The 17,401-nt window shown below is 40.6% G+C and overlaps 1 protein-coding gene across 1 annotated transcript in view; it reads right to left on the minus strand.

Annotated features, from left to right (window-relative positions):
- The window catches only part of neurl1aa (neuralized E3 ubiquitin protein ligase 1Aa), a 44,954-nt gene that overhangs the window by 4,731 nt on the left and 22,822 nt on the right, over window positions 1-17,401 (minus strand). The window contains exon 4 of the mRNA XM_079338538.1: window positions 12,394-13,122. Coding sequence (XP_079194664.1) covers window positions 12,394-13,122 — 729 coding nt within the window. The remainder of the gene's footprint in view (window positions 1-12,393; window positions 13,123-17,401) is intronic.

Below are 17,401 nucleotides of genomic sequence, written 5' to 3' on the forward strand. Positions count from 1 at the left end.
ACTTTAATTACCTTCTGTAAGATTGCTGTCAAAAATAGCACGATGACAACAGAACCCTGAAGCGGCCGTTGGGTTCACATTTAACCATCTTAGTTCAGTTACATTTTAGTCAAAAAGCATCACTTTAGTGTGGTGAAAGAGTGAGGAAAGAAGTGAAACCAGAGTCACCTGTTGCGGCAGAGTCACAGTCAACACTGGCCTGAAATATTATAATGACAGCCGCATGCTAACGAATGCCCCAGCAGTTTGCCAGACAGCAGCTCTGCTGCCATCTGCACCGGCAGCTCGATCAATCTATCTGATGCCCCTGGACACCAGACGGAGGCAGATTTCATTTTAGGGCCAAACCAATAATGGGCCATTGGATATTAGAAATACCCATAACAGCCAGGACATAAAGAGTAGCAATGCTTTTGTCCCAATTGGTGAGTCGTCATGTCAATGGTATGACTCTGTATCAGCAGCTGTGAATTTGTATTTTGGGGACAAGGAGGGGTTAGTCAAGAATCTCTTTTGTTTGCATACCAGGGATTACCCTGGTGCTCCTGAGCCGCTCGGCGCCTTGATGTGTGCATGTTTTGTACAGTATGTTAAGTGTGTAACGTGATGTAACTCTCTTGCAGCACTGTTAGTTTGAAGCAGGGAACAACATGAGCAGAATGACACGCCTTATTGAGGCAGTGTGCGTGAGAAGCTCTACACAGGCTATGAGCACACTGGGCAAAAGGCAGGGAAACACTTAGACTATAGAGTCTATATACAGAAACTCGCAACTTGTCTCTGCTGTGATGAACTGAACAAGAGCCTGACCATAATCCCAAAGTGTTCTGATGATTTTATGTTTTCAAAGGTAGTTTAAAGCATGGTGCTAAATTTTGTATCTACAGCCACTTGAAGAATAATTTTCGTTAAAGTTGATGTTACTTATGTAATCTAAATCAGCAAATTATTCAAATGAGAGTAAACTGGGGAATAGTCTCAATTTCTCTGTTTTATTATTATGATGATTGTGACGACTCAGGATAAATTTACATTAGTGTCTTGACAATAAAATATTGAATGTTTATTACAATTTTAAAATGATACGTTTGCTTTCTGTTTCTCGAGCTTTGTAAAAAAAACAACAACAACAGTTTTTTGGTTTCAAAGGTATAGATTCAGTCAGAGTCAACTTTTAAACTGGGGTCCATCCACTTGGGCTCATTGTCACCATAAGTGTACACCCACTGCAGGACTTAAACGTGTACATTTACTAACTAACTATATTAGTTATAATGGAAAAGCTGATTATTCAGCACAAGCCTGTGTTTGGCAACTGAATGTCCAACAAAAAGCAGACTAACTCGGCATTCTACTGGTGAAAGCCAACACAAGTTTTACCCTTGTTGTGAAAAGAGCTTTATCTGCTTGGCATTTTGTCTCATTTTGACAAAGATATTTTCTCTTCTTTGCTGTGGCTGTCATATTTACTGGTTTGAATTGCGTGAAATTGCTGAATTCAATCCACTCCTTAACTCACCTGCGTTCTGTCATTGACTGAGGGAAAGTTCTCTGCCCAGAAAGTGGCATTACTATTGTGTAATTCTATTATATTCTTTAAATCATATTTGTGATTAATGTACCTACTTTTAATGTGATCTCGATTTCTAATGTATGGTTTATTATCTTTTGTGCATGGCTCTTTTTTCCTCTTCTTTTTGGAAATGGCACAATATTCAAATCAAACATAATCAGTACTTGCAGACATGCTAAAAAGACTCAATGGGGCAACTGGTACTTTAACACAAACAAAGGATAAATGTAATAGTTAAGCTATCTTAAAAATGTAATGTATCAATTTGACCATTTTCAAATACTTTTCCAGCTGACTTCTGCAGAAAACTTTTTCAACATACAAAAAAAATAAATAAATAAAATGTTTTAACAAACTGAGGTCCTTAACCTTCCAAAAAAAGGAATCAAAGCAGCTCTAGAAACCTTAGTGTTTACAGGTCCAACATGTTTTGTGATCTACAGTACATGTTTATATAAGTAAAAGCTCACATTGAATCACTCCTGCTGTGAGTGTTGATAGTAAACACTGTGCCACTATTACAAGGTCTGCTGCGACATGTTTCAGCTTTTGTTGGATTACTCGAGCCTGATTGCCCTGCAGCACAAGAGGTTCCCCCTGGAACTGAATCTTTATTCCCTGTACACCACCCCCACCCTCTCTCTGCCCATCTCTCACTGTTAATCCCTTTGGCAGTCGGGCACGTCCCCTCCCAGGCAGCTGAGGCAGGATCTGTGGTGCCCGGCCCTGATCCCGCCTGTTCTACACTTGATTAAAGTGACCTGTGTGAACAGCTGTGAGGACAGGCTGCCTCTCTGTGGCCACATCTCTACTGCTATCTATCCATCTAGTCATGCACCCATCTATCCATCTTTAGAACAACATCTACGGAGATAGCCTCCTCCTATTAAAGCATGGGAGCTATGCAGAGTATGTAAAGAGGGAGGTGGGTGGGGCTGAGGGACGTAGAGGAGGACACAGAAGGGTTTGGAGGCTTAGTGTGTGTTCATGTTTAAAAGGAGACATTCATTTTACAACACATCAGGGAAGTGAAGAGGTTACATGTTACATCTTCAGGCCTGTTGATAGACCACAAAAGCAAAAGAGATAAAAGAAGACGAATAGGAGGAGGACAAATAGTTTACATGAACGTTTCTTCTGTGAAATGTTATCTTCAAACATTTCACAGCCACCCATTTCAAACTGGGTGGCTGTTAATCTAATTGCAGAGAATCTCTTGTTCTGTGGCACTAAAGGGACAAATGTGCACTTAGGCTTGTTTTTTTTAATGTGTCTGTGTAGATTGGATGAGAGGGAAACGGTTAAGAAGGCAGTAATTTAAGTTAATGGCTCAGCCTGCTGCAGAAAATGTGCTGTAGATATTATCTTTGGAGAAAAAAAATGACACGTTTTTGAAGCAGAATGTCGTCATATATCCCAGATTTTTTAAATCCCTCTATCAGGTGTGGTGAGGAGAGTGGGAGTGCTTCCATGCATATATATGAACCTATGTGCACTATCTGCATGCAAGGGATATGACTAAAAAGATAGGGGGTTGGTAAAAGAAAGTTTTGAAGGTTTTAAAAAGCATCTGAAAAAAACAAGAAAGTAAGAGTAGCCTGTTTTACTCTCAGAATCACATCCTTAATAGCCTCTCAATGACCTATTGCATCAACAAAAAAAACCTGCAATGTCAATTTAAAAAATAACTGAGGTGTCAAACAATAACATATTTTGCTTTCCCAGAGTGCACAAGAGATAAAATCTCAGAACATATTAACTTTATCCACTAGAGATCATCACTCAATCTTTAAAGCCATGGTACCAAGGCCATAACACTGCACAGATACACACAAAGTATCTTAAGCATATCCACAAACATTTTGAGGATAAGGTCAGAAATTCAACCTTAACTCTCCTATTATCTTTGGGGTCAATTTGACCCCATTTTTAGTCTCTAAAAAAATGATTGACGTAATTTTTTTTCATTCATATTTAATTTACTATTTAATGACTACTTATTTAATGACCATTAATGAATTTAATGGGGACAACTTGGTAAACATAAAATTAACATGACGATATCATTTCAATGTCCTGCACATATGCTGTACTGTGTTCTTTGGGGTCAAGTTGACCTCAGGCTGTTTTAGCTGTATAACGTTTGTGTGATGTTCGGTCTAGGTTTTTTGTAAATACAGAACTGTCATGTGTTCCTTACTGATGTTTTGATGATGATGATTTTCTGTTTTACAATTCAAATCCTTCTAAATCTTTGAAATTGTGATTGTTTGTCCTGCGATTAAATTGACCCTGGAACATAATAGATTCTATTCTTGATCAAATTTCCATTCCAAATATTATACATAACAAAAATATTTACGTAGAAGTAATATTAAGCCATTCAAAACACTACATTTTTGGTACATTAGTGATATATGGTGATCTTCACATTTGTTCATAGTCTGTGAGGACACTCAGGGTGCATTCAGATTGTCCCTCCTAACGACCTTCACTATCCACTTTAACTTAACCCTATGAAAACGTCACAGGGTAAACGAAAGGTGTAAAATGGTGAAAGGAGAATTAGTAAAGGAATTAGGAAAAGGCAAACGCGTTGTTATGACAATCGGACCGCACTTCTACAAGGTGACATAATAACAATGTGACAGCGGCGGAGGTTAATGGCGTGAGTCTGCCGTGGTAAAACTACAGTTTTCAGAAAATGGACTACAAAAAGATCATCAAAAAAATGTTCCACTGTGACATCTTACCAGTGAAATAATCCTAAAAATAAAAATATAAAGTAGGCTATATAAGATACCAGGAAACTTCACTTTGATCGTTTTATAACATCAACATCACGGCAAATTATTACAGCGCTAACTTCTACGATCTGTGTCCCTTTTTCTTTTTTTAATAACAAAGTTTTATATTTCAATTTCTCGTATTAAATCAACATCAAATAACAGCAAGCATCTCCACAAACATGATACAAGAATGTATAAAAGCAATGTTCACATTCTTCACACACACATAGAATAAAAATAAGTAAAATAAATGCAACGGAAACTAATTATAAGTCAAATCAATATAGAAACCAAATTCAGATTGTCTCCACATTTGTCCTCCAACGGATCGTTACTTTTCGTGAACGCTCGGATACGGGTCGGATGCGTGAGTCGCTTTAAAAATTGCAGTCGCAATGAATTGTGGGCCGGCACTTTCTTATCTCCTTTTGTAAAGGATGGTCCAGTGCTAAAGGAGTTTATAAAGGAAGCATTAAACCACCTTTTCTTAACTTTTAGAGAATTCAAACGACTCTTATCATGGCCGCCACTTAAAAAGACTCGTGAAAGTTGATAGGAGGGACGATCCAAACGTACCCTCAGTCTTTTGGCTCTGTGAGAGTGGTGAGAGAATCAACTCACTGGTATCAGGTGTGTGTGGCACTAATTGGCTTTGATTAAGTCCAGGTGTGGGGAGCTTTTATAAACCCTTAGTCTCTAGCGCTCTGTGCTGACTCATTATCACACCTTCAGAGGTAGTGAGAGCTTCTCTCTGTGGTTTCTCAAGTTGTCTATGTCTATATATATATATATATATATATATATATATATATATATATGAACACTAACTAAGTTCTTTGTGTGCATTATATTCCATTTACCTCTGGCGCAGTGTAAAATTTGGGGTGCTGGATAGTTTTTTTTTTGACTCCAGTCTTTTGTGTTATCAAAGGTCTCTTTGGGTCTGCCATTTTTATTCTCTCTATGAGGGATATCTAACGGGAAAACTCAGGGGGGGTCTCGTAACACTAAAACGGAGCGTTCTCACGTAGTTTATCTCATCTAACAAAGCGTCTACATCTCTCTTTATATTTTACCACAGACCTTATTTCAGGCATCTAACCACAAACCCACTCAAAATCCTCCTTGACTTTTAGAGTTAGGAACTAAAGCTAACTCTCTTCTGGGTTTTAGGACTCATTCCTGTGCCAGTTATATCCATAACATTAACTACTGAACTAATGAGAGAAGCATTCACATATTTATATTTGTGTTCTTAGTTGGCCTCTGACTTCATGCGCTCCCATCCACACACTTCTCAAACCAAACTCTCACTGTTGTTTACATGGACTGAGAGACTCCGAGTTAAGTAGTGCATGCAGACACATAAGAGAGCAGAGCTTCATAACAATATTTCACAGACAGATGGGATTGTGTGGAAGTCATGTAGCAGGTATACATGTGCTCATATTCAAGACCTCCTGTAGAAACAACAAAATGAATTAAGCAGAAAACTAAAAGAGAAAGAAGAGAAGACTGCAGCTAAGATGACAGAAGTTGAGACGAGGAGGAGAGAGGAGGGTGGCAGCTGCACTGCATGAGGATGTGGGTGGTGAGAGGTTTCACTGGAGCATGAGCACACGGACATTTTAATGGAATCTATAATATATGTGAATTGGGTCACTGGATGGGTGTCCTATTTCCCCGCCATGAGGCGCAGGGTCCCTTCAATATCTCCCTTTCAGAGTTCAACTGTCAGCTGCTGTGTGGTTTTTGTGGGGAATAAATCACTCTAATGGGAGAAATTTAGACAACAGAGAAGTATACCGGACAGGACATGACGTCTAAGAGTTGGTGTGTCCCTGTGGGTAAAACTGTCCATGACAAGTCTTGGCATGGAGAGTTTAGAAAACACTAATTCTGTCACTTAGATTTGTGTCAGACTGAACCACTGTCATATGGGGTGCTGTGCTTCTGGTGGTGTTCTAGGAATGGCTTTTATTTGATCCAGTGTGTCTGACCAAAACAAAACACTGCTGTATACTTTTATTCTACTTTTCCAAAGCCTACATCTCTCTGCACACATTTCTTATTGTGTATTGTAGGAAATGTTTTGACAGAACAGCCTTTTGGTCAGAATTATAATTGTACACTTTCACAAACATCCCATATTATGAGGAAAATCCCAGCCCTCTGAAATCTACAAAATATCCACATTTAATTGAGCACAGATCCTTCTCTTCATGAAACTGATCATTAATCTTCATATTCTATTACAAAACGACTTTAATGCCGGCTAACATATCCAAACCCAACTAGTGAGTTGGTGAGCTAGTTGGGTTTGCCCTAAGCTAGAGTATTGTTTTATAATATTATCAAATATTATTGACTTGAAGACCTGCAGTGAAGATTTGATTCTTCTTTATTTAATCTGGGTTTTTTTTCTTCTGAGGACTGAGATGAACTCTATAACAGAATTTTGAAGGAAGCCCAGGAGGAGTCGACTAATGCTGTCAAGATGTTTCCTGTATTTCAAATAGCTTTCATTAATGTGAAACTGGATGAAAATAGGCAATTATTATTTCAATTATTTGACAGTTTTAAAGGCAAAAAATCTATGGTAAAGGAAGTAAGAGCAGAGGACTTGTTGCTTTTGATTCACATCAATATTAAAAAATGGCAGCATGTGCTTTGCATTAGCATGTAAGTTAATGGACCTAATATAATATTATACAGCTCATTGCAGAGGCAAATTTAGTGACTGCTTGGAAAAATTAAGATTGAGTTGAGTTTCTGACTACATAAATTTGATCCCAACAACCTCATAGCTGTTGGAACCAAAGGGACTGAGGGAAATAATTCTGATCTTTGTAGGATGAGTGACTAATAGATCAACAAGTAGCAAGTTGTTTTCCTCAATTTTTGTGGGCTTAAATGCCAAGCAGCTGTCTTTTAGTCTTGTTCTGAAGTTTAAATAATAGGTATCCTGCTGAGATTGTGACCGCTGATAATGCCAAAGTTTCTGTGAGTGGGTCCCACACGTGCACCCACTAAAGCAAGCAGGCAAAGTGATAAGTGCATGATGCACTAAGCTAAAAGCCAACAATCAAGATTTAAAGCAATTGGTCTCTTAGGAAGAACATTTTTGCTTGACCTTTTTGTCAAACCGCAAAAATACACACAACCTTTCAATATATGTCCAAACAGATGTAAAAGAGAGACAGATATTTTTAATTACAATTACAACCTTTGTCGTACCCCATGCCTTCAGCATCAATTGAAGTAATGCAGTATCGATTTCCTTCACTATCATTAACCTGTCTGAGCACTCCAGGCTGACCCGAGCTAACCTGATGTTTCTGTTTGAGTGTGTCCGTTCCCATTAGAGGGAGCTCCATTACTTTGTGCTTTGTTTGAAGCGGGAGGCCTCTGTGATGACTTGCTTTATCTCGCCATTCTGAAGAGCAAGAGTCCTCTGGGGAGAGCAAAGCTTTTTAAGTTCAACATCTCTCACTCCAGGAAGAAGGCACGGCTCGAATCAAGCCAAACTGAAAGCTACAAACGTCAACACAAAGCAATAGATCACGGGTTGTAAGCACGAGATAAGAGCTGCTTCCTGATTCGAAGCATCTGGTATACATAAAGATGATTCACACCTCAGTGGGAATTCCAAGATCTACTCTGATAAAGGGAAGTGCCTCCGACTGGTTTCATTGTTCTGCTTTTTCCTGTTTTGTTCTGCTGTCAAGCTCTCTGGTATGAGTAAATGATTGTAACAAATGCAAATAGATAAAACAGATGGTCTGTTATATACAGTTACCAAATTGAAATTTAATTTAACAATGATGTATGTGATCGCTCTCTGCAAAACACGGGAACCCGGCAGTAGTGTTTACGATAGTGTTAAGATATTATGCTATTTCTGAAATAGAAAGAATGTAACATTTGCCTTTTTTTTGGTTAGAAAGGAGAATGAAGTATGGTCCGTACCTGTGTCCAAATGTTGTCACTTAAAAAAGACTTTGGTTTAATTTTTGCTTTAGCACCACACAACAACCTTATAGCAGCCTGTTGAGTCGAACAATTTAACATCTAGGATGGATGCTAATAGGAGTTTTTACTGCGCTCAATCTATGGGATGCATATTGAAACATTTGCAGCCATGCGGGAGACTCCGAGAGGTAATGCTCATCTTCATCATCTTTTGAGTCCCTGAGTGATACCAGAGAGTTGGCAGTGTCCCTTCGGATGGTGTTGGTGGGGTCTTTTTTGACTTCTTGCGAAGAAGCTTTTCCTGATGTAAATTCAGAACAAGACCCACAGATGAACATATAATTGGCTTTATAACAATGAACTTAAGCAGGTACACTCCAGCATACATCTCCATTACGGGCTCAATGCAGAGCCAGTCATCTCTCTAATTACAGAAAAGAGTGAATGCACTGATTTTACACAGGTACCTTTTTTAAATGGTTTTAAGGTTTGGAGATGATGTGATATATTGACATGAGGACACACAACATAAATGATTTGGTTTCTCACAAACTAAAGGACACAAATAAGCTTCAGAAAAAAAAATACTAAAAGTTTTTCTCTGGGTCTTAATGACAAATGTGACAATGTGAGCTTGGCTCTAAAAGTGACACCGATCAGCCTCTTTTGTGAATCCCAATCATATTTGATATGTGGGACAAAGAACTCGTAATGACTTTTGTTTTCGGGTTTTTTTTGACTGTGAGTACAAGTATAACAAATTGAAGTAAAAGAAAAAAAAAAAAAACTTTTATTCAAGAGTTGGAATGAAATAAAAATATTTGACGTAAAAATATTTGACATTGGAAAAATTCGGAGCGTACATTTGACACAGTAGTGATGTTACTTTTAAATGTTAAAGTCTACAAAGTCAGCTTTGGGTATTGACATTTGATTTGTTTTGATGCTTTATGTAGATAGGCATACAGTAAGTGATGTTTATTGAAGTAGCTTACAGCCAACATCATTTTCTCTCAAGAATCTCTCAGAAGGTTCCAGACACCGGCTGTATGGACTGTTGACTGAAGAATCATCCTGAAACCTAGTTTATGCAGATTAAAGCATGACATGCCGATGCCCCTGCCACGCTCTTTAAAACGAAGCAGCAACACAGGGTGAAGATGTGTCTGGAACATTGGAGTCTTCTGTGCTGTTTTCAGCTTTTTCTCAATTGATCAATTAATTATTTTGTTTCTTTGATTATTGATATTTACTCATTCACTCGTATTTTTATTTGCATAGCTTTATTTAAATTTGCTGTCAGTTCATGACAAGCTAACAGGGGACACATTTAATCCACAGTGAATTCTCTTTTGTTTCAAGGTTTAAAATAAGGCCTTTAACAAGATAAAGGTTTATCTCCAGTCTCTCTCTCACTTGTCTACTTAAAGCTGAGGTTCGTTCCCTCTAACCTCTTGTAACACCAGCTTCCCTTTTCACCGCCGTCACTGAAGAAAAGCAGGATGTATTTATAGACGCCTCTTCCTCCACAGACACGCACTTGTGACACCTTTGAAAGGCTGCTGCTGTTTTGGCTGTTATGCCCCTTTAGAGGTGTATTATTAGAGACAGCCTCCACTGCTGCACTCGCCAATCTGCATTATACAGCTGACAGAGAGGTTGCCTTCTTACTGTCAACTGCTTTTCAATGACTTGGTGAACTTACACCGTCATGGCTTGTTGTAAAGCTGATGATTTTAGTTTCTTCTTTGAGTGAGAAGGATTTTAAGTCATGTCTCTGGCAGATTTGTGAACAAATGCCACTCTGAGCAGCACACTTAATAATAGAGGGCATAAAGCGCTCTTCCATTTTTTATATTCTTGAGTGCAACCCTGTCTCTTAAAAATTGTGAAAGGAGAACTGAACTTCATGTTGTAGTTGAAGTTTGCTAGTTTGCATGTGATTAAATGAGTTAAGTATTTATTTTGACTTCTTGAACTTCAAACTATAACAGCTACTGGGAAAAAAAAGACATGTTCTATGATGAATTTAGATGATGCATGACACAAATATATATATATATATTTTTCTAGTTCTAGCAAGTGCTGCCAGTATTAAAACATTTTCAGCAAAGTTGTTAAATTTTACTCCTACCTCCCCCACCTCCCACCATTGTCCTGTGACCTCGCCGAGTATTCCTGCTTGGTGGAAATCCAAAATTTTGTATCACATGTTTTGACACAAGTCTTTTAAAAAAAAATGTTTGAACCATGATTTTCAAAAGATATGTCTTGTCAAACAACATTTGGTATACAAGAGGACTCTTGGAACGTTCCTGTATTTCAACATCTTACATTGTGGAGATAATTCCCTCAGCTGCCTGCACCTTTGGGATGGCAATATATATTCAGCAGGTTGATGTGAACGTCAGTAATAAACTGCCTCACACCTTTCCAGCTCCCCCTATCACTAGAAGCATTTAGAGCAGGTGAACAAACCTCAGGTGTCGCACACCCCTGGCAGGCAAAGTGTCCCAACCCCCCCCCCCCCCCCACACACACACACACACTTTGGTCTCACACTTCCTGTTTTCATCTTTCCTGGTTCGTGACAGTGTGTACATGTCCTGATAATCCTATGAACGTGTACAGAAGCTTCCTGTTTCAAGACATCTGCTGTAAATATTGTGACAAACAAAGTAATAAAGTGCTCTTTCAAACTCTTGACCCTTTAGTTCTGGTCGTGGCCATGGCTGTAATTTCCACACCGCGGGGTATGTGGTTCCCCTCCATCGGTATACTGTCAGAGCAATCAACACTTAGCACAAATAGATTAAACCACGGGAGTAAGTGAATTAAGCATGGAGCTTGAAGTTCCCACCAGTGCTAGTGCCTGGCCAAATGAAGATCAATATCTTGATCTGTGAGTTCCTGACCCAGAACGCATCGCTGGTCTAAAAGGATGGTTATTTCCACCATAAATTACTGCTTCAAGTGGGATTATTCTCTAGACAGAGCATGCTGTCAGAGAACTAAGGTTAGTCATTACTCCACAGGACACATACAGGAGCTAGAGTCAATGTTTTACACCTGATCATGTACAATTTCAATTATAAGTGAAACATAACATATTTCATATCATATTTAAATTATTAAGTTTTACATTGTTTTTATCTGTAAAACATTTGTCGGTAGAAAATGTTCATCTGACACACATGAAAGTATGTTTTCTTAATGAGTTTAAAGGGACACTCCATCAACTTTATTTACAAATTTAGCCTGACTAGACTTGGAAACAAAATGAACTGAAAAGAAAGTGAAAGCCATCTTTAGGTCAGGTAGCAAAGTCTTAAATATATACGGACCGTTGCAAATGCATCATGTGACCATGTCACATGACATCCTATTTCAGCACCTGTTTTTATCTCTGTCAATTACCTATACGAGGAGTCAGTAGAGTCGAAACACGTAGAGGCATCCCTGTTAAATTTACAGATTTTTATACAACATCAAAGTGCCTTGTACTTTCAGTTTGGACTGCCTTTCTGCACCTCAACTGTTTGTCGTCAGGACAGTTCCCATTTTTGTATTAGCTATTAGACATTTGTCCCCTGTTCTTGAAGAGCACCTGATCCCTTCACATTTTTTGACCAAGTGAAGCGCTCATTGCTACCCCCCTTTTCTTTCATAGATAGATAGATAGATAGATAGATAGATCGATCGATCGATCTCGGTAGCTGCTTTGTTCTGCTACTTCTTGCTATTCAATATAAATGACATATTGTATCTATCTGTATAATTAATCTGCCTAACTCGAACATAATGTCAGAAAAGTTGGGGGCTAGGAGTTCCAAAAGATGTGTGTTTAAAAGGTGTGGAGAGACTTTAAGTCAGAATACGTAAGCCTCTCCTGAACCTCTAATGGATTTGTCTGCTTATTTGTCTCACACATGTTCCTAACTGTACAAAAATACAGTATTAAAAAAACCTGACTACCTTTTTTCAGTTTTCAACTAAATAATCCTCCTATTTCTGTCTACCCACAAGTGCTAACCATCATGCCATGTGGTTCTTACTTACCCAGAATCCTCAGCTGAGTCACAGCCCCATGCAGCCCAAAGAACATCCAGAGTGGACGGGAGTTGTCCACACACACCTGCATGCCAACATTGGTGCCGTTGTGGCTGAGGATGACTTCCCCCTCGTGATTGACCAGGAAGCCCAAGATGTCACTGCTTTGAAGAGGCGTAGGCACCCGGCACACTGCCCAGAACTCCTTCCTGTCCACAAGGGCCTCTGGGTTGTAGGGCAGGTCGCTGGGGCGCAGCACTGCCGGGTCACATGACGTCACGCCATAGGACAATGAACCTGAGCGGGCTGGGCTGGACTTGGTGACTTTGATGAAGACAGTCTCTCCAGTGCGCAGGGGCCGGTTGGTGAAAACAAGGGTGCGTTCCTCTCGTGCGTGCTCCGAGCGGGCCACGGTCTGCTCGTCCAGCGTCTTAATGTGCGCGCCACGCAGCTGGTGGAAGTGGAGGTCACTCTCCAGAGCTGACGGCAGCAGAGAAGATTGCTGGGAGTTGAGAGAGTTCTGTGGTATGGGGCAGGTGGAGGAGGAGGAGGCTGAAGCGAGGTGGAGGGTGTGGCGGTGGGAGTGGTTGTGGGGCGAGCGTCCATCCTCCTGCTGCAGGTTGAGGTCACACAGGCTGACCGACAGGCGGGAGTCGTCTGCTTCACGCCGCAGAGAGGAGGAGCGCACAGTGGTGAAGGAGCGCGGGCGCAGGCAGTCAGCAGGAACAATCTCACTGTCTAAAAAGGGAAGGGAGAGACGAGGATGAGAGAACAGCAGTTAATAGCGGTCTTGCTGTGTTTCACTTTGATTAGCAATTTGCCCGAGGGCTGTGGTGATGAAGTTTGCAGTCAGCTGAATAAAACTTGTGAGAATACAGTTCTAAGAAGGGCTGAATCTGCAGCTGAAAACAAGATAATGATGAAAAAAGAGAGAGCAATTTAACTCCAGTCGCACAAATGTCGGTTAGTTCCAATAAGTCATCTCAGCGGCAAATGAGGCTGTCAGAAGGTGTATTTAAAAGTAAAAAAAAGAAAAACTGAACGCAAGTCGTGGCTTGTTTTTGTATCCATACAGAGCTGAATCATCCAGTTTTATAGAGAAAATGTTCTATGTGTCAGTAAGCATAGAATAAATCAATGTCCTGAAACATAGCTGAACACATGCATGGGTGTGTATGTGTGTCAGTGTGGGTGCGGGTGTGAATTAGTTGCATTCCTTGCACGCCATAGTACAGTATCACTCCATAGAGAGAGCCATTAATATCTGCCATTACATGTATCTCCTAGCAAGAGTCAGGTTACGTGCACACAAACGCGTGCACCAATGACTCTGATAAGGTATGATGCCCTCAGGTTGCCTATGGTCTCGTTTTAAAATAGCACCTCCAAATGTGTCCTCCCTCCGTCTTTCCCCCTCCTTTTCCTGGTTTGCCTTGGGTTGGTGTTGGGGGTTAAATTAGCCCAGTGTCCTGAGAGAGACCTACTGTATGTGTGCAGGAGGGCTGGGCTCTCTGGGTTCGTCTATGCTGGATGCACATGTGTATTTGCAGGAGTGACAGACAGGGGAAACAAGAGACAGAAATGATAGACAAAATAAACTCTTTCTCCTCCACACAGGAGGTCAAGAAAATAGTGGAAGACACTCCTCAGTGAAAGCAGGACCTGGAGGAGAGCAATTAAGACAAAAGAAGGGCGGGCTATGTGCAGGGTGGAAGATGAAAGACAGCAACCAGCTGTCGACTCTTTCTTTTGAGAGACTCTCAGTCCATGCCAGATACAGGGGCTGCCCAAGACCTGAGAGCCTGACTCTAGATAAACCTCTTAGCCTTTATTAGCACGGCTGTCAGAGACGCTGCACACCATTAACTGTAAACTGGAGCAGTGAAAACAGAATACGTAAGCCTCTTAGGTTCATGTTGTGCAAAAGCTCAAGTATTTTCCAGATTCTAAGACCTCTTGGATAAATCAAAATTACACGGAGGAGGAGCATTTCAACCTATTGCAGGTAAAATGAGCATTAAAATAAGGAACACAGAGTTCACAGATGAACTCGGGGTTGCGGTGAGGTCTCACCCCATGTAATAAGGCTACATTCCTCGAAGCACACAGCCCGGGTTCAAGAACGACTTGTGACTCCTTTCCTGCGGGACATTCCCCACTCTCTATTCACTATTTGGTTTGAAATCCTATCTAAAATAAAGTTTTAATTAACAAAATAACAACGAAAACTAGGGAAATTGAGACACGGTCCAACTGCAAGTCTTAGCTTAAATATGTAACTTTCAAAAATACTGCGTTTATAGCGATACCGTGTGGCCATCAGGCGAACCAATTAACGGCCAAATATATGTAGCTACAAGTTACATATATAGGTAACGTTTTACACTTTTGAATAAATTGCATTTTGTATCACCCACTAATAAGCAAACTTTTAACTGATGTGTAAATGTCGATTTTCACAGTCTATCTGTGTTGCCTGTATAAAAAAGAAATCAGGTCAGATTATTCGCCAAAGTCTGTGTCATTTTATTTATGTTCTCAATGTCCTCCTCACCCCGATCCGCTTACCGAAATCAACAGTACAAACTACAAACTTATCTCACGTGTATGACAACTAACGTCCTCTGGAAACATTATACCGGTAAATAGCCAGTGTTTCAGGGGCGATGTAGATGCCTTGCGAGCATGTATGACAGGTGACTGGTGCAGTTCGGCTAACAGCCTTGACTTATTCGAAAGTTACATAACAGCTTTAAGCCGAGTCTCTGAAGATGACCTGTAGTACACCGGATCACTGTCTACACAGACAGTGGCTGACATCAAGAAGCAGGCTACTTCTGTGTTTAACTGAATTGCGGATGACATCATCCTCCAAAGTGTTTGATCAGTGACATGTCTGATTTTCTGCATCATCACTGAAATGCCCTCTGATGTGTCTGATGAGCCCTTGAACACAGTAAAGCTGAGATGTAATCACCTCTCCCTCAGAGTCATGTCAGCCTTCAATTAATGTCAGCAGCTATCCCTGAGCACGATGCTCTGCCATTAATTTTTAATGGAGCTAAGGCCCTGTGATTGTGCTGATTGATTTTTCAGAGGGGCATAAACTGGAAAGGACAGCGCCTTTGGTGCCTTGGCTGTGGGGCAGCTCATATAGACTGCTAATCAACCATTAAACACCTCTCTGCGTTGAAGTGTGTTGCAGCTAACCGAGTCCCTCAGGCTAGCTGAAGATGACGAGCACGCAAGCATAGATTCCTATTTCCTCTGCTGTGAATATCTCCTTATGGACTCTCAGCCTCCTTGTCAGCTCCTCTCACCAGAACTCAATGGACAGGCTGTGGAAATGAACAGAGGCTATCAACGTTTGGCTGTTAAATTGTAATTGAACAGCTCAATCTGCCATTTCTTCATGTTATGCATTTTCGTTTGACAAGACAGCACTTTTGCTGAAGGGAGGGCTTTAATGAAGTAATGAGACCTGAATCGGGCTTAAATTCTGCTCTCCGGTGATCAGAAAAGGCCTCTTCTTTAGCCACTTATCCAGAAGCAGCACTGCTAACTGCCCGACCACAGAGCAAATCGAGATGCCCACCAGCTGAGTTATTGGGGGATTTGAATGACATCACCAAACAGAATTGTGCGTGCATGTATTCCAGAGCTGGCAATTTCGACCCATCCCTGCATGCTAAATTGGATTACGATGGGTCTTACGATGTTGCGAGACCTCTGGGCTGCAGAGAAGATGATGACATGTCTCGGGGGATAACAGCGAATGGAGAGAGGGAGAGAATAGAGCGGGGAGGTAAATCTGGGATGGGGAATGGATGGCTGCCTGTGACAATGCTGGATTTATGTTCAAAGGAGTCTGTGGATGCTTTTTAAAGAGCCACAGATCATCTTGCTCACTCAGTGTGTTGCTCCGACTCAAACTCAAACTTAGAATATGTGGACACATACTCACACAGTAAATTGATTCCCCTTTAAAAATAGTCTTTTATAAGCTATTTCAGAAAAAAAAAAAAAAAAAAAAAAACTTCTTTGAGGATTTCTCTACTCCCTTTCATATCGTCTTTCTCACTCACCTTTCAAAGAGTAGTCATTTCAAACCCATATGGGCCAGCGTGCCTTGTGTATTCATCCTTTTTTGCTTCTTTATTCATCAAAGGACGATGAGACGGAGGCACTGAGGTACTTTAATGCACTCCTTAAAGTTGTTGTTAGCTCAAAGGCCAGACAGTGGAATGAAAGTGCTGGAGAATATTTACCATGCATATGAAAAACCTTGTGTGTTTGTGTTTCCTTAGGCACAAAAAGTGTGTGTATCCGTGTCTGTTTGTGACCCCACCAGCTGCTGCTTTCTAATCATGGTGCACCTGCATTTTTTAGCGCATTCAATCCCTGTCTCCTATTGGTCCCTTTCAAATCAAACACTCACAAAAGCTCCCTCCTATTGGCTGAGGCCAGAATTGTGTACTTAACAATCATTAAAGTGTGTGTGTGTGTGTGTGTGTGTGTTCCCTTCTCTCTCATGTAGGAAGACTTTGTAATGAGGCCATGGAAGATGCAGCTGCCGACACTGTGAGCCTGTGGCGGTTTAGAAACTGGGGGGGGGGGGGGGGATTCATCACTGAGTTTTTCAACTTTGATTTAATTTCAAACTAAATGTAGCACCTGTTAAGTTCAACCATTCATTAAATGAATCAGGTGAGTGTGAGACTTATGGGTCAGCTCTTTTATAAGGCCTTTTAAAAATTGAAACCCATTTGCCTTGCCTTTTTAGTCCCTGGTTCCTCCTCGGAGCGTTTTTAAATTAGAATAATTAAGCACCTGTTGGACTAATCCACCTCAAATACATGGACAAGGGTCGTGGGTGATTGGATGTAGAAAGGCAGTGTGTCTATTTTGACCCATGCACAGGCATTGGCTCATGCTGTAAATGTTTTTGATTAGGGAATAGCCGAAAAGCAGGTTAGCTAATGCTCTGCATGGGGAGGTGGATAGAGATAGAGGCTGG

This window comes from Symphodus melops (assembly GCF_947650265.1).
Source record: "Symphodus melops genome assembly, chromosome: 2".
Classification (NCBI taxonomy): domain Eukaryota; kingdom Metazoa; phylum Chordata; class Actinopteri; order Labriformes; family Labridae; genus Symphodus; species Symphodus melops.